Here is a 22,757-nt window from a genome sequence, read left to right on the forward strand (position 1 = left end):
TTGGTTTTTGAGGTGTCTACTCCACTGCAGCTCGTGCTTTGCACTTAGATGCCTGGTCATGCAGGTTGTGCTCAGGTTGAGAAGGTTTATGCCTTGCTTCAGGCTCTGATTGCACAGCGTTCAAACCACTCGTATCCTGTCATCATCACATTGTCTGAAGAACTGCCAAGCTAGGGAACTCCTTTGAGCTGGCTTTGGTGTGCTCGGTCCCTTGCTGCGTTGGGCAGTAGCAGGCGTAGTGTCTAGGGCACGGCTGCTCCGCTTTTGCACCCTGCTCCCTCTTCTGCTGTGCTGGTGGCTCTGTGCGACCACTGCCTCTTCCTCCAAACTACTCAGGTCACCTGCATGACGTTCATTCCATGTGGGGTCGAGGACATCATCGTCCTCCACATCATCTTCCACACAGTCTTCACCCCTGCCCTCCTTGTCGGTCTCCACAATTCAGAATTCCGCAGCAGTTGGCACCTGTGTTTCGTCATCATCCGAGACGTGCTGCGATGGTCCTCCCATGTACTCATCTTGAGACATAAGTGGTTAGGCATCGGTGCACTCAATCTCTTCCACTTCTGGGGCAGGGCTAGGTGAATGGCCCTGGGAAACCATGCTAACAGAGTCATCAAAAAGAAGAAGAGACTGCTGCATTACTTGGGGCTCAGACTGCTTGGCTGATTTGCACGGGGGTGAGGTGAAAGATTGATGGACATCGGCTGCAGGTGCCAACTCTGACCTTTCAGCAGAAGACTGGGTGGGAGACAATGTGAAGGAACTGGAGGCACTGTCAGCAACCCAATCTACTATCACCTGTACATGTTCTGGCCTCAACATTTGTAGAGGCGCATTAGGCCTTGCCAAATACTGCTGCAGGTTCTGTCGCCTACTCGCAGCTGAGAAAGGTGTTTCACTTTTGCGTGTAGCTCGCACAGATCGACCACGTCCTCTCCTTGCAACAGGAGCTCAGCCAGCAGCGCCATGACCCAGCACTAACATGGTGGAGCAGTACGTGTGCACACGCCTAGACATACTGAATGATGGGTCTGCCCCTTCAACTTCTGGGTCTCCAAGTTGGGCACATGGCCAGAGCTTGCCCTTTACGCCTTGGAGGTACTGGCCTGCCCTTCAGCCAGTGTATTACCTGAACGTGTATTTAGCACGGCTGGGGGCGTTATCACAGAGAAGTGCAGCCGCCTGTCCAGAGCCAATGTGGACAAGCTCACGTTCATTAAAATTAACCAGGCATGGATCCCACAGGACTTGTCCGTACCTTGTGCAGAAAAGACATGTATACCGGCCTTACCAAGCCATTGTTGTATTTGGTCTTTCTTACTCTTTTGGGGTGTACCCTCATATAAAAAAAAATTAAATTAAAAACCAAAACCAGTGTTGGCTACCTCGTCCTCCTCCTCCACCGCCGCCGCCGCTTCCACCTACACCGCCATATCCGCCTCGTCCTCCTCCTACATCATTTAAGATTATTATTTTTTATTTTTATGTATTTTATGTTATTTTAAGTTATTTCCCTATCCACATTTGTTTGCAGAACACTTACCATGCTATTGAGAAGATTGTGCTGCCATTTGCAGCCCTCTAGCCCTTTCCATGTGTTTTTTAGAGCCATTTTAGTGCTCAAAAGTTTGGGTCTCCATTGACTTTAATGGGGTTCAGGAACGGGGTCAAGTTCGGGTTAAGTCCGAGTCATGAACCCAGACTTTTTTTTCAAGTTCGGCCGGACCCGCCGAACCCGGACATCCAGGTGTTCGCTCAACTCTATTCAGGAGCTCAGTAATGCCCTGATCCAGAACAGGGAGGAAATCCCCCAGGACACCATCCGTTGTCTCATTAGGAGCATGCCCTGACATTGTCAGGCATGCGTACAGGCATGTGGGGGCCATATAAACTACTGACTACCATTTTGACTTGCTGCAATGAAATTTCAGCAAAATGGACTAGCTTGCTGCATCATTTTTTCACTTTGATTTTTGGGGGATATCTTTGAATTCAGCCCTTTGTAAGTTGATCATTTTCATTTCCATCAAACGATGTGGCATCCTTTTATTCCTAACACATTACCCAGTCCATATCAGTATAAATATCCAGCGTGATATTTTTCCCCAATGAGATCTCATGTGTTTTCAGTGTTCATTTAATTTTTTTGAGCAGTTTATAATTAACCCTTCACAGATGGAACTCACAATTTATACTAACTGATAGCAAACCCTATCACATCGTAACAAAAAAGCGCTATACATTTATATATTTTTTACATATTCTGCAGTGCTGTACAGAGGCTGTTCACATCAGTCTGTGGACCAGAGGAACCTATACCCTAATGTTCTCACCACAGTCACATACTATACTTATATGTTTATTTAGCTATGACATATTCTGCAGTGTTGTACAGAGACTATTCATATAAGTCAGTGCACCAGAGGAGCTTACACCTCAATGTTCCCACCACATTCACATACTATTATTATACATTTATTTAGCTATGACATATTCTACAGTGCTGGACAGGTAACACTGAGCCATTCACATCAGATTTTACAAAAGAGGAGCTTACACTGTAGTGTCCCCACCATAGTCACACTTTTATTATTATACCTTTTATAAATCTGACAAATGACACAGTGCTATAAAGAACACCAAGCCAGTCACATCAGGCTTTGCTGCAAAGGAGCTTAAACTCTTACAGTATGTCCCATCCACAGTCAAACATACTGGGCTAGTTTTTTGCATACTGGTTGCAGGGAACATACTCCGAATATTGAAGCCAAAGGTTAAGTATAATAGCCAGGTAGTTACCATTTTCAGAAAAAGTTAGCAATGGCAGCTTTGTGTTTTTTTCCAAGACTGGTTTCCTTTAAGCCACCAGTATATATTTGGATTGTGGGAGAAAACTGGAACATTGGAGAAATCCCACACAAAGACGGGGAAAGCCTACATACTCCATACAGACAGTTCTCGTAGCGTAAAACCTGGTGCTGTAGATGAAGTTATGATCTGCTGTACTTGGCATAGACAGAGCTTGTGATTTGAGTCAGGAAGTGGCAGCCAGGAAGATCTGAAACTGTCACTGGAGTTATTTTCTGCCTGTTGCTATGGGGGTTTTATCTCCTGGCTGCAGCACAAATTTTAGCTTCAGGAGGATGTCCTTTATATTCTAGATCATCTTGAATTGTCCTACTCCTTTCCTAGATGCAGCGGCAAAATTCTCTGGCTGTGGTGCTAATGTGATGGAGGGTGTGTGTTGGTTTTAGAGGGGTGATGGTTTTATATTGCATTAAAGGTATGTCTTACTGCCTTTGGCAATGTAAGTGGATGCAAACTTTATTTTACTGCTATGTTTTTGGACTGTATTGTTGCCTGTTTTCCTGATTTAAAAAAGTATGTCTAAGCAATACCTAATTTACCCCCAAATCTTCCTCTTAATGCTGGAACATGATCTAGGGGTTATTTTTTTAAAGGGCAGCTGGTGTGAGCTCAGTTCCTATTTACATAGTCATAACCTAAAAACTACATTTCCTAGTAGCCATCTCCTACGCATGATCTCACCCTTTAATGTAAGCATGTGGAGAGGGACAGAGAATGGTGAAGATAGGAAGGGAGAAGGATAGAAAGGAGTAGAAGTAGGCAGAAATTTGAAGTCCAGCAGACAGGGCGGACAACACTGCTTGGGATTTCGCTGACTGTGTTGTCAGCCCAAATAAGAATTTCCTATAGGAAATAGGAATGTTCTTTTTTATTATATCCTTACATACACTTGAATCCTAGTGATGAAGAGTTAAGTTTGCAAAAAAAAGTTGTGTAGTTCTGAATCCGTGATTACACCATAAATGGATTACTGCAGAATGGCTGACATATTCTCCCAGATGTTTATAAACGTACAATATGTAACGCCTAGTTTACACATTTCTGGGGGGCAGTAAAAATGTGCAGTTCAGATGCATTTTTTTTTTACAACCCCCCAACTTCTTTACTTTAAGCTGCAATGAAGGGGGTGTATATATGCCATGGGGCGACAAAAATGAGCCTTGCTGTTGCATTCGGTGGGCAGTACCACTTGCCAAGCATGACCTGTTCAACCTTAATGGGGGCGCCCTGCAACCACGTGCAATTTTATTGGTGTGGAGATAATATAATGCTTTTTCGCTGCCTGTCAAAAGCCCTCCAACGTGATCCAACGTGGATTGCTCTTTAAAGGGCAGCATAAGTGTAAATGAGGCCTAACTTATAACACAGGTTGGGACCCCTGAACACCTAGTGAGCTGCTACTGATTACCAATGAACTGTGGTGAATAGGGATGAACAAAACTGAAAGCTTACTATTTCCTGAAATGTCAACAAAAAGCAGAAATTATCACCCTTGCACTGTTGCTGAACATTTATTAGTCATCTGTTGTGAACCAGGTTAATCTCTCTTCTTCCTTTCTTCCTTCTTTCCAGCATTTCAAGCAGTTGGTGGATGAGCTGCAGGCGAAAGGCGTTGGAACCGTCAACAAAGCTCTTATCGAGGCCTTTAAAATCCTGAAAGAGGTAAGGTAAATTTAGCTTCAAAGGTTGTCTGACACCATTTTTTACTTTGTCAATGTGGGTTTTAATGTGTCTTTAGAGTCAAACTTAAGGCATATACAGTATAATAGACCACTGTTCCATACAGTATTAAAAAAAAAAAAAAAAAAGGATTCAACTAATTTATCCTTAACCTGTTTCTCTCCTGGTAGCTGAACGTGGACCAGGAGTAGGAGGTTTAGGTTTAGCAGTGTAAGCCAGTCAGAATTTACTACATTTCACACTGCCATCAATCTAACATTGGTAGCTTGGTAAATGGAGGAGAGATTATAATAGGATTTTTTACACTGATGATGCTTCTTTACTGCCCGTGTTCTATCAGAATACCACTACCTATCAGATTCTGCAACCAGAAGTGACGTTCAGATGAGAACAACTTACTGCGCATGCGATATGCGTTCCAACATGGCCGATATGCGTTCCAATAGGTTTCCTAATGTGACAGAACACGAAGCAGCAGTGGACATCTTCTTACACCCACGCAAGCCTTGAATTTTACATTTATTTTAGCAGTAAACTCACCTTATATACTGAAATGGACTATTTCACCACGACTGAGTGAAATAGTCTATTTCACTATATAATCAGTTTGTCACTGAGAATTGCAGGGTGTACCAAGATGGCCGTCGCCACCTTCTACCTGCAGGTTTCTCGCTATATTTATTATATTACAATAATAATGGAAATGTAATACTGTTATTCTGTCTATAATGTGAGTTTGCTGCTAAAATAAATGTAAAATTCAAGACTTGCATGGTTGTAAGAAGATGCCCACTGCTGCTTCGTGTTCTGTCACATTAGGAAACCTATTGGAACGCATATCGGCCATGTTGGAACGCATATTGCATGCGCAGTAAGTTGATCTCATCCGAACGTCACTTCCGATTTGCAGAATCTGATAGGTAGCACTATTCTGATATTCTGATTGCCGCCTGAAATGAAGATAGATACAGTTTTTGTTTTATCAAGTTTAGTTAAATTTGTGGTGACCAAGTAATTCCACAGATTTTCAGTTGGGTTTAAACCTTTCGCTGCCAGAGCCATTTTTGTATTTTTTTGCACACGTTTAAAAAAATAATTGTAGGCCTAAAGATTACACAAACCCCCCAAAAATTACATATTTTCTGAAAGCAGACACCCTAGAGAATAAAATAGTGGTAGTTCAAATTGGAATCAAAAATGTCACACGATATTACCGCAAAATTTCAGTAAAAACACACTAAAGTAAATTTTAGGGCACACACACAAACACAATAAACTACCCACATTTTTGAGGCTGTACCGAGTAAATAGATACCCAACATGTCACAACTTAAATTTGCGTGCGCCTGTGAAATGGTGACAAACTGGAGTACCCTATATTTTAGGTGACTTTTCAAAAACCCCTATAGGTCATCAGTTTAGTGTTACGAAGGAGGTCTTGTGCTATAATTATTGCTCTCAATTTGGTGATTTGTAACATGTGTTGAAATCGTTTTCACGTGTAGGCGCCCCCCGACGTATGCGTTTCCGTTTGTAAATGCATATATGTGGGGGTGGGGCGGCCTCAAAATTTTGGGGGGGGGGGGGATTTTATGTGCTTGGGTGTAACTATTTTTTGTGCGTCTGCTCTCCTCCCTCTCCTTCATTCGCCGGCACCAGCCATTTTGGTCCCGGGCCCGCAGATGGGCAAGTGGAGTCCTGAAAACAAGGCGGTGGGGGGGCTGGTACTGGAGGTGTGTGTGAGCAATCGGATGGAAGCACAACCACCCCAATGATTTCACCTGACAGACAGGAGTCTGCCTGTCAGCTTCACACACAGTCCCAGTGGCTGCAGCCATCGGATTGTGCGTGAAACCCCCCAATGCCAGGTTTGTACGACGTACGGACCTGGCAGTGAAAGGGTTAAAGTGGTTGTAAACCCCTACATATACCCAGGGAAGTGAACAGACTCAAATGTTTTACAGAGAATAAAGAAATCCTCCTACATACGTTTTACTTGTTTATCTGCAGCCCTCTCTTCCCTACACTTCTTCAAAGGGGCAGAAAAGTGTTAAATCCTTCTTCATATGTTAGTATTACAGAGGAGGGGCGAAGAGGCTGCAGTAAAATTGTGTGAGAGCTTATTGGAAGAAATCAGAAGTGACTCAAGCTGATAACAGAGGAGCAAAGCATGAGAGAGAAATGACACTTAGAGCTTTGGAGAGAGATAAGTAAACAGATTTAATGACTGGGGTTTATAACCACTTTAAGCCTGGACTTTGACTAGGCCATGCAGGGACATTCACCTTTTTCTCCTTTAACCACTCCGTGGTCATTTTTGCTGTGTGCTATGGGCCATTGTCATGTTGGAAGGTAAACCTTCTTCCCATTGACAATTTTCTGGCAGACAGCAGCAGATTTTTCATAAGAATTTGACAGTCTTTTGCTCCATCCATTTTTCTTCTACCCTGACAAGTGCTCCAGTCCCTGCTACAGAGAAACACCCCCATGCCAGGATCTTACTACCTCCATGCTTTACTGTAGGAATGGTGTTATTTGGATGGTGAGCTGTACTGGATTTCCGCCAGACATATCGTTTGGTGTTAAGGCCAAATAATTCCATTTTAGTCTCATCTGACCATAGAGCTGGATAGAACAAAATCTGTATCTGTCTTCATTCCAGGCTGCAAAGCAAAATATGTGATTATTATTGGGGGGGGGGGGGGGTGATTCTTTCCTATACCCACTGTACATGCCTAGTTTGCCGTTGGATGATTGCATCTTCCATCCCAGCCTTTCAAATAAAAAGGCAAGAGTCCATTTTCAGCATTGGAAGTGGTCTAAAATGAGCTTCTCATGTAGGAAATCTTCATTTTCAAGGTCTCCTGTATATTGTCATCTACAGATTTTAGTCTCGTTTTTACTTTGACTTTACGGCATTTGTGCATTTTCAGTTCCGAGAAGCTGGTCAGGGAGGTCTGTGTAATCAGGCAATCATGCTTATAACAGATGGAGCTGTGGAAGAGTATGAGCCTGTCTTTGAGAAATACAACTGGCCTGAAAAAAGAGTGAGTACCAATATTAAAGAGGAACTTAAGTCACTAAGCATTTAGACTGGCATTGATATATTAACCTTTTCCATGCTCATTGCACATTTATTGTTCTTTGAACACTGATTGCTGACCCCTTGAAAGATACGTACCATGCTGATCATGCATGATTCCATGATGTGCAATATTTTTGTATACAGTTCTGTATGTTTCTACCTAGGATAACCAGTCATCCTGCCTGATGTATGTAATTATCCAACCTTTTTTCTCAGTTAAAATAGTGAATGAGAAAAAGGAACTTCAGAAATGTTAAAAAAAAATAAGTCACCGGCTACAACTACTGTAGCTGCTCACATTTAATAAACAGACACTTTAGCTGACCAAAGGTTGTTAGAATTTTAAATGAAAATTCTTAGGGAAAGAAGTTTTTTTCGCTTTTCTAATCATTAGTGGAGTCGAATCAATGTTTTTTTTTCAATAGCAGTGAAGAGAAAATGCGAAGGAACGGGTTGGAAACATTTTCTCGAACAAACAATTTTAAACAGTGTACATGGTTTTCATTTGGTAAAGTCCATTCATTCCAAAATCAAATTTTAAAAGCAAACCAAATCTTTTAAATTACTCTTCTGAGAATTTCGCATGAATGTTCTTGCTGAACGTCTGCAATTCTTGTATAGGTGAGAAATGAGGAAGTGGGGGCAGGTATCTGTCAATCAAAGATACCTGCTACCATAAAAAAATCAATAATAGTAGATGAGGAAGGAAGGCGGAGGAAGAGGGGAACTTTTAAAGGTTCTGCTTTAAATATCTCTTGTCCTATCCATTTATTGAACTTACCAATGACTGCTACAATGCAAGAGATTGGCATAATACATTGCTTGACAAGAGCCAGTGCACTGAAATATTGTTACCATTTAAATGCTTTGTTTGGCAGTGTGCAACTTGCATGACCTGGGATGTTGGCAGAGCCCATTGCGGTACCCAAATTTAAGAATACATTGTTCTGTAAAGGTGTAAAGGTGAGGCACCCACCTGTAGGGGGGGGGGGGGCACAGAGATTGGAGGTGAAATCAAGTTTGCTCACGACCATATTTGAGCACTGGTGATTGGGATTTAATCTCCATACAGAGGAGCATACTTTGTTTGGACACTTATAATTTGGATACCAGGCATAAGGAATTGGACACCAATTCACTGCGTCTCTTTGCATGATTTATATGTGTTTGATTATTCATTGTACGGTTATATTGCATATAGAGAATTATTAATTGTGTTTAAATTGGATTTAATCAGTGCACAACTGTTGATATATACACATATATATTTTTTTTCTATACACAGTGATACAAATTTTTCACTACAAATTCCTTATTTGTTTAAATTAATTTATTATTAATATAAGCTACACTGGTTTGCGCAGCACATATTTATATTACTTCATTCACAACACACTCACAACAAGGGAGTGATCAGTGCCAGCGGCATCCTAAAATTTACACCACCATAGATTGCTTGCAGTCCCATTTAAATTTTTTTGTTCTGTAACTGCTTTTAAAGCCCCTACCACTATTATATCATATTTTTTGCCATTAGTTATAATAACTTTTTTTTGTTTCAGGTCAGGATGTTCACGTACCTCATTGGGAGAGAGGTAACATTTGCACAGAATGTGAAATGGATTGCGTGTAGCAACAAAGGTATGAGACTTTAGCACTTTATGTGTGCCCACCAAGGTGAACATAAAATCAAAAACCACCACTCACCCTTTCCTTATTTACCTCGCTAAACTGAAGTCAGAAAGCAGACTTCATCAAATTTCCTAAACTGTAGAAACTGCTGCTTCAGGAAACCAAGGAAGTTGGTCACTTGACCAAATGCTGAGAGGCATCAATGACATAATCTCTGCTTGGATGGAGCATCAGTAACTCTACCTGATTTTTTTTATCCTGTTTCTCAGAAGGGATCCTGTGATCACTTGTTCAGCATTTGCATATGTGACTAGCTGCTGTGCAATCCCAAAGCAGTATAGGTATTGTAGCTTGTAATAGTAGGGTCTTATTTTTTTTGAAAGGTGTTTATTTAAAGTTTTGCATAACAGTAACAAAAAGAAAACACAAGGGCAACATTGCCCATAAAACAAGTGTAAGGCAAGCATGTAAATTACACAAGGGTATCAGAAGACATCTTAACCTAACACCACAGAAGGGGGGGGGAAGGGGGGGGGGGAATAGAGAGGGGCCTGAAGGCCCAAAACAAGGGGGGGAAGGGGAAAAAATGTGATGCGTACCACAAAGAGCCAGGAGGGCCAAGCAACTGCGAGGCTACACTCCCAACCGGTTGTCACAGAGATGGGGGGGGGGGGGGAGGAGAAAGGAACATACCAACAAGACTAACCATACCATACACACCCACACATCCACATTCACACACCATCCCCTACCTCCAGGTACCCACCCCCCAAGATAAGGGGGGGGGGTATAGAACAAACAACTCATGTAATAAAACAAATATAAACCGCATAACATCCAGGGCTACTCAGACTCAGTCGAGAGATAAGCTGGAGGGCAAAGGGGCATCTGCCCAATACGAGTCTTCCACATCAAGCCAGGGCTGCCAGACATTAGTGAACTTTTTAGGACACCCTCTACTCTTATAAATTAGCTTATAAAGCGGAACATCACTGCGCACCAAAGTATAGAACTCCTGTATGGTAGGCGGTTCAGCCCTCCTCCAATGTAACAAAATAAGTTTCCTGGCATAGAACAGTAAGATGCGGAGCAGGATCCTAGGGCGTACACGATGTACAATGTCATTCAACACACCCAGCAGGCCTACCTCAGGAGTAAGAGGGACCGACAGGTGCAGTTTATTAGTAAAAAAGGCAAAAATAGATGTCCAGTAACCTTTAACATGGGGACAGGACCAGAACATGTGGAGCAAGTCCGCAGCAGGACAGCCGCACCTAGGGCAAGCGGCTCCCGGGGCTACCCCCATACGGACCAACTTCTGGGGTGTATAATGCAGATGATGGATAAATTTAAACTGTATTAACCTATTATTCGAACTAATAAGATCCTGAAAACAAACCTCCGTGGCCTCCTCCCATGTCTCCTCTGTCAGGCCGGGCAAGAGCGCGACCCACCGGCCCATGGCCGTTTTAAACGGGTCAGCACCCGCCGCCTGCAGCCTCATATAAAACGTAGTGACCATTTTATTAATCCCTTCAATAGACAATAACAGCTCCATCGGGGATTCCCCGAGCTCCAGGGTCAGTCCCGCAAACTGTGCACGGGCGGCGTGGCGTAATAACAGGTATTTAAAGAAAAAACGGTTGCTCACACCATGGTGGGCTTTCAGGTCATCAAAGGAAACAAAATGAGACGACCGAAAGACGTGAGAGACATGGGTCACCCCAAGTCCAGACCACCAGCCCGAATCCGGATGACCATAGAGCTCGGGGAAGTTATGATTATCCCATAATGGGGCATTGGGAGACACAGCAGGCGTCCCCACTAACAACTTATTACCAGCATGCCAGGCCAACCACCCTACCTCCATAGGAGAGTTACGGGAGCAGCGTCTAGGGACAGATCTGTGCAGGGCATCCGTAGCCTGTGCCTGCGAGCCATGCATGGCCAATACGAGAATGGTGGAGGAGTTACCCGGAGAATCGCCGAGGCCATCATACAAGTACGTAAGCTGGGACGCAATGAAGTACTTATAAAGGTCTGGACACGCCAGGCCCCCCTGGAATTTGGAGGCCTGGAGAGAGGACCTGGCTATGCGAGGGCGGGAGCCCTGCCAAAAAAAGGAGGTAAGGGCAGAGTCAATTTTGTTGAACAACCGCCTAGGTAGAAAAACTGGGGAAGCCCGAAAAACATAAAGGAATTTAGGTAAGTAAATCATCTTAAAAATGTTAATCCTGCCAATGAGATTCAGTGGCAGTGAAGACCAGGTACGCAACCGAACCTCCATGTGGGCGATAATAGGCTGTACATTCAAAGAGCTATAGACCTGGAGATCCGTGTGTACCCGTATCCCTAAGTATTTAAACGCTGTAGAGAGGGAGACGCCAAAACGCTGTAAAAAACTATAATCCGCGGGTGGGCCAAGCGGAAAAGCCACCGATTTATCCCATCCCACTCTAAGGCCGGACACCCCGCCGAACTCCTCCACCACTCCCAGCAAGGCTTCAAAGGAGGACTCGGTGCCATCCAGATATATGAGGGCATCATCCGCGTACAGCGAAATTTTCTCCTCCAGGCCACCACAAAGGATACCACCCACCGTCACCGTCTGTCGCACCGCCAGAGCCAACGGCTCAATGGCAAGGGCAAACAGTAGCGGCGACAGAGGGCAGCCCTGCCTAGTACCACGGTGGAGGGAAAAGGTCGCAGACACATCCTTATTCGTACAAATTCTGGCTAGCGGCCTTGAGTAGAGCAGACGCACCCATCTGATAAACTGGAGGCCAAACCCCATCTTCGACATAACCTGCCAAAGGAAGTCCCATCTCACAGTATCAAAGGCCTTCCGAATATCGAGAGACAACACCAGGCCACTCCTCGCCTCCTTAGTTGCAGTGTATTGGTGTATATGGAGCCTGCGAATATTATCATACGTGCTCTTCCCAGGCATGAACCCATTCTGATCGGGATGGATAAGGGTAGTTATAGCTTTAGCGAGGCGGGTAGCCAAAAGTTTTGCAAGAATCTTCACATCACTGTTAAGCAGCGAAATGGGTCGATATGAGTCACACAGTAAGCCGTCCTTGTCCGGTTTGGGCAGTACCACGATGAGTGCCTCCCGCATAGATGCCGGGAGTTCACCCTCATCCAGGGCCACCTTATATAGGTCCCGCAATCTACTGGCAAGATCCCCGGGGTACTCCTGGTACCATTCCGCGGGCAAGCCATCGAGTCCTGGTGTCTTATTAGATGGCAGGGAGCCAATAGCCGTCTCGATCTCCTTAGTTGTCAAAGGAGCGTCCAACATCAGCCTGTGGGCATCGGACAACACCGGAAAGACCAACGAGTCCAAAAACCCCACAAGCTCGGTCTCGTCAACCGCCCCCCGCTCCGAATATAAATCAGAGTAAAATGAGCGGAATGTCTCATTAATTCGCAGTGGGTCCGCCACTACCGAACCATCAGTCGTTCTAATCTGGGCAATCGATCGGTCCACGTAATCCGCCCGGGAGAGAAAGGCCAGAAGTTTACCATTCTTCCCACTATGTTCATGCAGTCTAGCAGCAAGATACAGTTGCTGTTTACGAGTCATGTCAATCAAGTGTAGTTTAAGGGCCGTATGAGCCCCAACCAGGGCATCCCGGAGCACCGGAGTAGGGTCGGCAGCGTAACGAGCACGCGCAGTAGCCAGGGAGCCTTCCAGCCCACGCAAAGCAGCCCGGCTGGAACAGCGATGGGCCGCGATGCGGGAGATGTAGGCGCCCCGAGTAGAGGCCTTAAAGGCATCCCAGCGGGACCCCGCGGTAGAGGAGTGAGCATTAAATTCCCAGTAGGAATTCATATCCTGGAGGACCAAGTCCCGCAGTTCAGGCGCAGAGACCCATAAAGGGCTGAGCCTCCACGTCCGAAAAGCGACCCTGTGGCCCAACATCAATTCAACCGTAAGCATAGAATGGTCCGAAAGCGTCTGAGCAACGTAGTCCACAGAGTGAACCAAAGGTGTCATGTCAGAGGAAGTCAGGGCATAGTCAAGCCTGGAAAGAGCATTGTACGTTCTAGATTGGCAAGAATAAACCCTCGCCACCGGGTGGCGCAGGCGCCAGACATCAACATAGTTACCCGAGGCACACCACTGACTGAACAGCCTAGACTCATGTTGGAGGGGCCGCAAGCGGTCCAGGATAGGGTCCAGGACCGAATTAAAGTCCCCCAACAGGAGAGTAGGAACACAGGGAAATTCAGCCAACCCCACACTCAGGTCCGAGAAGAAGGCAGCCGTAACAGGAGGAGACACGTACACCACCACCAGGAGGAGCTGTACCGCATGTATTTGGCAATGTAAAAATATGTAGCGGCCAAACGGGTCCGTGAGCACCCTGGAACACACAAAGGGCAACCCCTTACGGATCAGTATGGAGACCCCCCTAGCGTAATTAGAGTAAGTGGAGTGGTAGGAACTAGAGACCCAATATTTGTGTAGCGCACGGGTGCGAGAGCCAGTCAGGTGCGTCTCCTGCAAACACAGGACATACGGCTTATGGCTCTTCAGGAAATCAAACAACATGGCCCTCTTAAATTTTGAGTTCAGACCCCTCACGTTCCAGGAGACACACGTGACCCGTGACATAGATAAATCAACAAATAAGCAATGAAGGGCTGTAAAACCCAACAAACCAAATCCCCAGGTACTGCAGCGCGATCCCGGAGGCAGAGGAAGGCCACAGAAAAACAGTCACACACATACACCTCATACACACAAACACACACCCAACCAAACAGAAAAGACATAAGACAAGAGGGGGGACAGGGCTCACAAAAAGAACAGCCCCAGCCCCCCAGCACACAAACAATCAGGGAGAAAAAAGGAGGGGGGAGGGGGGAAAAAACAAAATAACCCCTCAGAATCCCCTGCCCGGACGCCCAAAAGAGAAAGAACAAAAAAAACAAACTAGGCGCGGGCTTTATCCCAAAAACTTGTACTGGAAGCGAGAGAACGTGGCCAGCCAGGGTCAGTCGGCTAAGACCAACCTGGGCAATGTCCCCAGCATGTAACCAAAGGAAAGTACACAACTGTAGTGTTCAACAAGTCAAGGGGAAAAAAAAAATGTAGAACAAGGGGGAATCAAAAACAAGGCAGCCCCTAGCTCTAGGAGGGGGAGCTCCCCTCACCAGAAGGGCTGTAAGGCATCCTAACACTCCCAGAAAAAGAGTCCAAGTGGTCCTGGGCGGGAGACGGCCATCACCAAACTGAACCAAAACAGCATCCGAGAAGACAGATCAGGTATCAGGGGCTCGGTGTCCAGACCCCCGGTCTTGGCGAGGCAGGGACTCCAACCAGGAAACAACAGCAGCAGGAGACTGGAAAAAATGTGCTTTATCTTGATAGGTGACTCGAAGGGTAGCAGGAAACATCATGGAGTATTGCATAGCCCTTTCCCGGAGCATCTGCTTGGCTTGTTGATACTTAGCCCGCAGAGTGCGGACCACAGGAGAGTAATCTGGGTAAAGAGAGACCACCGCATTGTTAATCTTCAGGTTCCCTTTAATCCTGGCAGAACGAAGGATAGAGTCCCTGTCCCTGTAGTTCAGGAAGCGAATTATCACTGTGCGGGGGGGGCTGCCCACAGGGAGAGGCCTACCTGGTACCCTGTGAGCCCGCTCAATCACAAAGCATGCGGACAGGGAATTTTGGCCAAATTCCTCCTGGAACCAGCTTTCCAGGAAGGACACAGGGTCAGACCCCTCAACCCGCTCCGGCAGCCCCACCAGCCGTACGTTATTACGGCGTAAACGGTTTTCCAAATCGTCCATCTTGTCCACCACACTTTTAAGCCTCTTCCCGCACTGTCTCAAATCAGGGACCAGGGGGTGTACAGTGTCCTCCAAGTCACTAATGCGACGTTCCGTTTCAGCAACCCGGTCCCGGACTTTGCTCATGTCCTGGCGCATGATAGTAATGTCCAGCTTGAGCTCTGCCACCTTCCCCATAAGATCGGAATGATTTACCTTGAGGGCCTGCAGAACGTCCTTCAGGGTGGGTTCCAGCACCGGATCGTCATCCATCCCATCCGCGCTGGGGGACGTCTGGGAGAGAAGCTCCGGAGGAGCCGAGGCACCCGGTGAATGCGGTGGAGAGGCTCCGGATGCCTCCCCAAACAGATCCGGAGTGGAGGCCGGGGAAGGCAGAGGCATGGTGGAGCGGCGGCCATCTTGGCAGGACCGGGTGGTAACGCTCATCCTGGCCGGAGGCTGCTTTTTCCTCTTGCCCATCCACCGAAATGGCAACCGGAGGCACCCAGAACACTGCACCGAACTCCCGCAGCAAGAAAAAACGAAAAAGGAGCGTAGGATTCCAAGGATGGAGCAGGATTACAGCGAGGGGAGCTCAGAGCCGCCAAAAGCACGTCCGCTCACATGTCCCGCTAGCCACGCCCCCCAGGGTCTTATTTAACTTTACATTTGCTTTATTGGTGTTTTGAAGAAGGGGTTGTACTATAGATACTATTGAGTACTTTACTATAAAATTTAAGGAACAGGTCCAGAAAAACCAGTCTGTGATCTCTTAATGGTGTCTGGGGAAAGTTGAAGCTATACTTAACCACATTATCAGGGCACATTTACCCCCCTCCTGCCCTGGCCAATTTCCAGCTTTTAGCGCTGTTGTACTCTGAATATCAATTGCGCAGTCATGCAACACTGTACCCAAACTAAATGTTTAATCATTTTGTTCACACAACTAGAGCTTTCTTTTGGTGGTATTTAATCACCACTGGGTTTTTTATTGATTATTAAAAAATTTTGGGAAAAAAAACGTGTTTTTCTTTGCTTCTGTCATAAAAGTTTGCAAATAAATAATTGTTCTTCATAAACTTAGGCCAAGATGGCCTATCTCAATCCTTGAGGCCCAAAAGTGCCAGGAAAGTACAAATATTCCCTCAAATGCCCCTTTCTTGGGAAAATAGACAGTCCAAGTTATTTAGTAAAAGGCATGGCGAGTTTTTTTGAAGTTGTAATTTTTTTGTCATTTTTTGGGGGAAAATGAAGAAATAAAAAAAAAAATTCATAATGTGAATTCACCAGTGCAGTACAGCATTATCCCATAACTGGTGTGGCGATAATTATGGACACTGACTGGTCACAGTACAAAAAAAAAGTGTGATATTTTTTTTTTCTTTTTTAATATACAGTATTTTGTTCTTTTTGTTCTTTTTTTTAACACACTGTGACCAGAGTAGTATAATGTTGCCATAGTAACATTGTACTACTCTTGGGGAGTGATCAGGATTTTTTTTTTTTTTACACATTATTGATTGCTTATAGCAGTGTATTTCTGTCAGGAACCATGAATCAGATTGAGAAAGAAAATGCTGTAAAAATTATACCTTTAATAGTAATGTAAAACTAGTACAGATCAGAAACGTAGTCCAAACATAAGCCAGGGTTCAGAAGCCAAAACGGATAATCAGACAGGTCAGTGAACAGGGAGCCAGAAATCAGTGTAGTTAGAAGCAGAAGGTAGTGATTAGGAACCATAACTGACGTCAGGGGGGCAAAGTCTTTAACAGGAACACAGCAAAGACACTCAGGACATTTTGACAAAGCAAAGGCAGGAAAGAAATGAACAAGGCAGCCTAAATAGCCAGAAGGGGATGATTGTAGGCGGGACTGACAAGCAGATAATGATAACCAGGTGAGCCACTGAGGAAACAATGAGTGCTGACAATAAACCGACAGCTGAGCAGCCTGAGCACAGAGAAGAGAGCTGCTGCGAGTGCAGCACTGACAATTTGATTGCTATAAGCAAGCATTTTACTGAATAAAACTGAATTATTCAGTGTGTTTTGTTTTGATTAGCTTTGATTGGCCAGAGCCAATCGCATTGTACAGATGGGCTGTGATTGGCCCTGCCTGTACCATGTGATCACACTGACCAATCACAGCACACAATGGATGTAATGGAAGGAAGCCATCGATTGTGTACAACTGTCATGTGACCTACTGTGATTGGTCACAGCGGTCACATGGTACAGGCAGCGAGCCGGTACACTGATCAGTCATCAGCTTTGTCCAATGGACATATGACGTCCACCTGATCGCAAAAGGCTGTCATTTTGTTATAGGCCGGACGGGAACTGGTTAAGTAAAAAAATTCAGTTTTTCATTCAGCTAAATATTAAATTATATACTTCGTACAGGATAAGCTGACTTTTTGCATTGCTTTTAGGTTAGACTGCTTGATTATGTGCTATGCTTCCCAGCCCCATGTTCATCCAGTTAGTGAGGTAACATTGGGCTCAGAGAAAACATTGCCTGAAGTAGGGAACAGATTGGCTGCACTTGTAAGAAGGTACTTACAGGGATTATGTACAAAATAAAGTTTTCCTGTGTGTGGGGTCACCTGCTATAACCTGTTGTTGTATGTGCCATTTTAAATGCAAGGTGTAGTGGTTCAGCAGGCTGCCCTAAAGTTAGGGAGGGTTTAAAGTTGCCAACTCCCAGGTATTCATGATTGTTGCCAACTATTCATGGTTCTGCCTCTTTTGGTAGCCCATAAATACAAGGAGAGGTATCCTTTCTGGGCTTATTCTTTTGCCTCCTCATTGGAACCAGCAGGAAAGAGTGCTGCAGGATGTGAACTTTACTTAGGGATTTCTCCTCATTGAAAGGGTCCCCAGCCGAGGTGCTGAAGAGGGTCAAGGACTTTTGCGCTAAATAGACATTGATCTGATGTATGGAATGGGGCAGCCTGAATAGGAGAGAGAGCTAGAGTTAGAAAGAATAACTGTATAGAGACTATTTGCTGTATCAACTCATTGCTTCTCAGTTCAAAGCTAACTCAAAGGTGCCTGGTCTGAAGTTCTTACAAAGGGGGTGCATGTAATGTTTTAAAAGAACTAAGGCTTGCACAACCCTCTTGCATTTCCTCTTCAACAGGGGAGGAAGAGGAAATGCAAGAGGGGTCCCATGAAAGGGTTAAACATGTTGTGAAATTGGCGGAAAAAGTGGCCCAGTGCCCTTGCCTTGGTTAACCAGTGAAGTGGCAAAGAATGGTATAGCAGCCAGCCAGCCAGCAGGAAGTTAGTGCCTTGGCATGGAAGACAGTAATCCTGGTAGTGAGGGGGTTGGTGAGCCTGATTCCCCTCCTTAGTGATCAGTACCCCAGACACGGGATTGACATTGTGGCACGGGGAACCTATGGACCTAGCCTGGAGGTGTGGAAAGAGAGAGAGATTGGATCCAAGTAAAGTATTAGGGCTCCGTGCTGTGTGAATGTCAGGATCCTCACATTGTCATTGGGAGTGAGGTAGCAATCATGGCTGTTCTGGTGGAGCGAAACACAGGCTCTGCCGTGTCCCCTCAGAAATGCTGCATTTGCATAGAAGGAGAAGATGTGTGGTTACAGGGGGCGAATGTTCAAGTGGAACTGTGCAAGGCGAGGACTCGCTTCTGAGTTGGGGTGCCGCGCCGCATTAATGCTGATTTTTGCATGGCTGTGGCCCTGTACCTCTGTTCCTGGCCATTAGCGAGCTTGTTTGTGAGGATGCCCTCATTGGGCAATAAGCCCTGCCCACACACTTCTGTAAGTTCAGAGTCAGGGATGGCAGAAAAGGTGAGGATATTGTCAACCACACCTATCAGTGTAGTTGGATGCACAGGATAAATGCAAGGGTTAAAATTACAGCCACTAAGCCATTGTTCCCTAAATTAAATTAAATTAAGTGCAAATTTTTTATGTTTGGTCTGATTAGATCTCTTTCAACACTTTTATCTGTCATTCCGATTTTGATACCCCATATGAGTATATATTTTTTAGCATTAGACAGATACTTTGTTTGCGGAAGGCTCTGCTGTGCTTTGTACTGGTCTAGTAGAGCCTTTGCGCTCCTTAGAAGCCATCCTCACTATAACATGTCTGGTTATAATGTATTGCAGTTTCTATGCTGTAATTATAGTCCTCATCCATCTTACAGGTTATTACACCCAAATCTCTACCCTTGCGGATGTCCAGGAAAATGTCATGGAGTATCTGCATGTGCTGAGTCGGCCTATGGTGATAAACCACGACCATGATATTATATGGACTGAGGCCTACATGGACAGTGCGGTGAGTGACCATCCAGATTTGAGGAATAGTGCTGGAGTTACTCCGTGTGACCAACAAGTGAACCAAGGAACTAGGTCAAAGCCCACCAATCAGAAATAGACCATTTTAAAGTCTAATCTCTTAGTTGACCTCTGCTTCCCACCAATTTCTGTCCTGATGTCTTTCCCACTCTATACATTTTTTTTTCAAAACATATTTGGTTGAAGTTAGGCATCTTCTGTACAGATATTCAATACAAATTACTTTTCATAATCTAGAAGTCTTTTTAGTGTGACAATCTTTCTGTCGGATGCTTTGAGCAAATGTACCTGTTCTTGTTCACATATCACCCCCGTGTCATATTCCTGTATATGTTTGTTGGGCCCTGTTCACATGAGCGCTGAGGCCAATATACTGTGAACGCTGTTTTTTAATTTTCCAATGTCAAATTTCCAGGTGCTATGTGAAGGCAACCTAATAAGCCCAAATCATACATGGCTTTGAAATTGTGCGACTTCATCTGAAATGGCACGATTTCAAAGCCGCATTTTAGTGCGACTGCGAGTTCGACTTGAAAGACCTCTGTGTGGCTTCATACACAGATGTCTATTGAAGTAGCACCCGAAATCGTCAAAAGTAGTGCAGGAACTATTTATCAAACCGGTGTGGCACGGCAAAGCTGATTGGAACGAAGCCATTGCAGGCAATAGTCTGTGACTTGTTATGCGATTTGACCTGTCAAATCGAATGACAAATCGCTTCAATGTGAACGAGGGCTAAAGTTAGGATGCAGCAGCTGCTAAGAACACAGACGCTCATAATGTGACACAGTTCCGGGGTTCTCACTTGCGCCTGTATGCCTGTCACATTAATATGAGTGGCTGTGTCTGTGCAGCTTTTGTTTCCTAATAGACTTCATAGGGTAGCCTGCAAACAGCACCTTGAGGTCTGGGAAAAAATGGTCCATTTATAGTATACAGGCCTCAGCGCCCATGTGAACGGGGCTTTAAATGTCACTTCATTTATCCCAGATGGATATAACACTTTTTGACTAGATGAACCCAATTTTACATGTCCTTGTCGGCCATTATTTTTCTCTCATTGTTCTATCAGCCATATTGTCTCCTCCTTCCTGCACTCCAAGTGATGTAGGTTAAGAAAGTTTAGCTTTTCTCCTGTATGCTTTACTTTTCCTGGTGGCAGAAGAGAATTTGCCAGGGCACAGACAAACTTAAAGTGGTTGTAAACCTCAGACATAAAATATGAACAAAGCGTGTATTCTTGTCTCACCCCAGGGTACTAAGTGCCATTTCTGTCTGCTGCTTCATTCCTCTGCTATCACCATGAGTCACTTCTGACAAGTTTTCCTGACACCAAGAGAAAAATGATGACAAGGGAGGGACCTTCAAATGATTGACAGCCTTAGCTCTGTTCCTGTGTGCTATATGAAGGTGGGGGGTGTCCTAACCCCCCCCCCCCCAATCAGCTCTCAGAGCTCTCCTCACTTTATCTAACTTTAGCTCCCCACCCCCGATTTTTCGGAGCGGTTAGATTCTGTGTAGATTCTGCACTTTGAATGGTTGTAGGGGACAAAACGGTTGTAGATAAACAGGTACACTTTATGTAGAAGGATTTGTATATCTTGATATCTGTGTATCACCTGAGGCCAATCACTTCACTGGGAATATGCAAGAGTTTACAACCACCTTAAAGCAGAGTTCCAGCCATTTCTGTGTTTATTAAAAGTCAGCAGCTACAAAAATTGTAGCTGCTGACTTTTAGTAAGCACACACTCACCTGTCCCATGATCCAGCGATGTGGCCGCCCGAAGCCTCAGTTCTCTCCCTCTCCGCGGCACCAGCATAACTGGTGTGGACACCTGGCGGTGATAGCTTGCGGTTACACAGCTGGGTGCGCACTGCGCTTGCACAAGTTGCGCTGCGTGTCCTGAATGGCGGGGCAATCTTCTGGGACCTATGACGTGTCCCAGAAGATTGCAGGGAGGGAGGGGGAGAGTAGAACGTCCGCTCGAGCCGCCTAGGCGGCCTGAGCGGAATGGGAGCTCGGTGCCTGTCAAACTAAGTACCCCCCCCCCAAAAAAAAATGACATGCCAAATGTGGCATGTCAGGGGGTCAGGAGTCCTTAAAGCGGAAGTTCCACTTTTGGGTGGAACTCCGCTTTAAGTGAACCCCTTTCTGTTGACTTTTATATAATGGAAGCAGCTGCTCGGTAATGAGAATGCATTGTTATTTTAGCACTAATATGGTGATCTATATTAGAAACCAAAGTCGTGTCAGTTCCAGCTGCCACTACAAATTATTATTATTTTTTTTTTTTAGGAAGGCCATACCAGTTCACTTTTTTTTTGTTTTTAGCTTTAAAATATAACAAAAAATGATAAGAGCTTCCCTAATCTTTAGAGGCAAGGTAAAGCCCATTGCATCCTTTAAAAACCACAAACAAAAACACTTTGACCAAAATATCCAGATTTTTGCCTAAGTTTTGGCATAGCGAAAAACTCAATGTTACGCCCCTTTCTCACGGGCGATCTGATCAGCTCCGCCTGTCAGTTTTTCAGATGGACCTTAATGGACTCTCCAGTCTCTTCTATGGAGCGGCAGATGCCAGTGGATACATGTGTGCTGATACCCACTGCCATCCGATCTGATCCTGTCTGACAAAAACAGACGAATGTGGAACCTTTTCCCCATCCGTCTATCGGATCGGATGGTATCGGATGGAAATGGACAGGTGATCTGTTTCCATTTGATTGCCCTATAGATGAGAGCATTCTGTGTCTGTGTCCGCTCTGCATAGCAGAGCTGACACGGACCTGTCATTCACCTGCTCAGCAGGGATCAGCGGAGAGATCCCCCCGATAAGCAAACTAATCTCGCTTAACAGAGGCGCCTGAGTGAAAGGGGCCTAACTCATCTCAAGAAGGTTGGTCATCTGTTGCATAGGACCTTTTGAGAGATAAAGTAATTATTATATTGGGCTGAATCAAAATTCAGTCGGTCATTCCAGGACAGTTAGTGACATCACAGGTTTGGAACATATGTACCTTTGTCCTTTTGATGTCACTAGCCCCTGCCAGATAGACAGGCTGCCTTTTCTTAAAGTGTATTTTAAGTTCAAAGGTTTCCTTTTTGTTTGAGATATCATGGGGAAGGATTAATGCACTTGTCTGTTATTTTTAGTGTTAGATTTGTTCTCACCGCCTGTCATGGTGACAATATTTTTACCAGACAGGAAGTGAGGGATAATCTGCATCAAAAACAGAAAATATCTGACAGGGTATTAATCTTCCTCTGGTTCTTCTAAAAATGTGTTTTTACTTCTGTCTATTTGGAGGTTTGGCCTCACTCCATATCTGGTGGAATATTGTCCGCAGAACAGGAAGT

The 22,757-nt window shown here is 45.0% G+C and overlaps 1 protein-coding gene across 1 annotated transcript in view; it reads left to right on the forward strand.

Moving 5' to 3' along the window:
• CACNA2D4 (calcium voltage-gated channel auxiliary subunit alpha2delta 4) overlaps positions 1 to 22,757 on the forward strand; it is a 414,350-nt gene that overhangs the window by 106,401 nt on the left and 285,192 nt on the right. The window contains exons 10-13 of the mRNA XM_082253648.1: positions 4,444 to 4,533; positions 7,485 to 7,598; positions 9,199 to 9,277; positions 19,240 to 19,373. Coding sequence (XP_082109774.1) covers positions 4,444 to 4,533; positions 7,485 to 7,598; positions 9,199 to 9,277; positions 19,240 to 19,373 — 417 coding nt within the window. The remainder of the gene's footprint in view (positions 1 to 4,443; positions 4,534 to 7,484; positions 7,599 to 9,198; positions 9,278 to 19,239; positions 19,374 to 22,757) is intronic.

Source organism: Pelophylax lessonae, assembly GCF_965119305.1.
Source record: "Pelophylax lessonae genome assembly, chromosome: 4".
NCBI classification, from domain to species: Eukaryota; Metazoa; Chordata; class Amphibia; order Anura; family Ranidae; genus Pelophylax; species Pelophylax lessonae.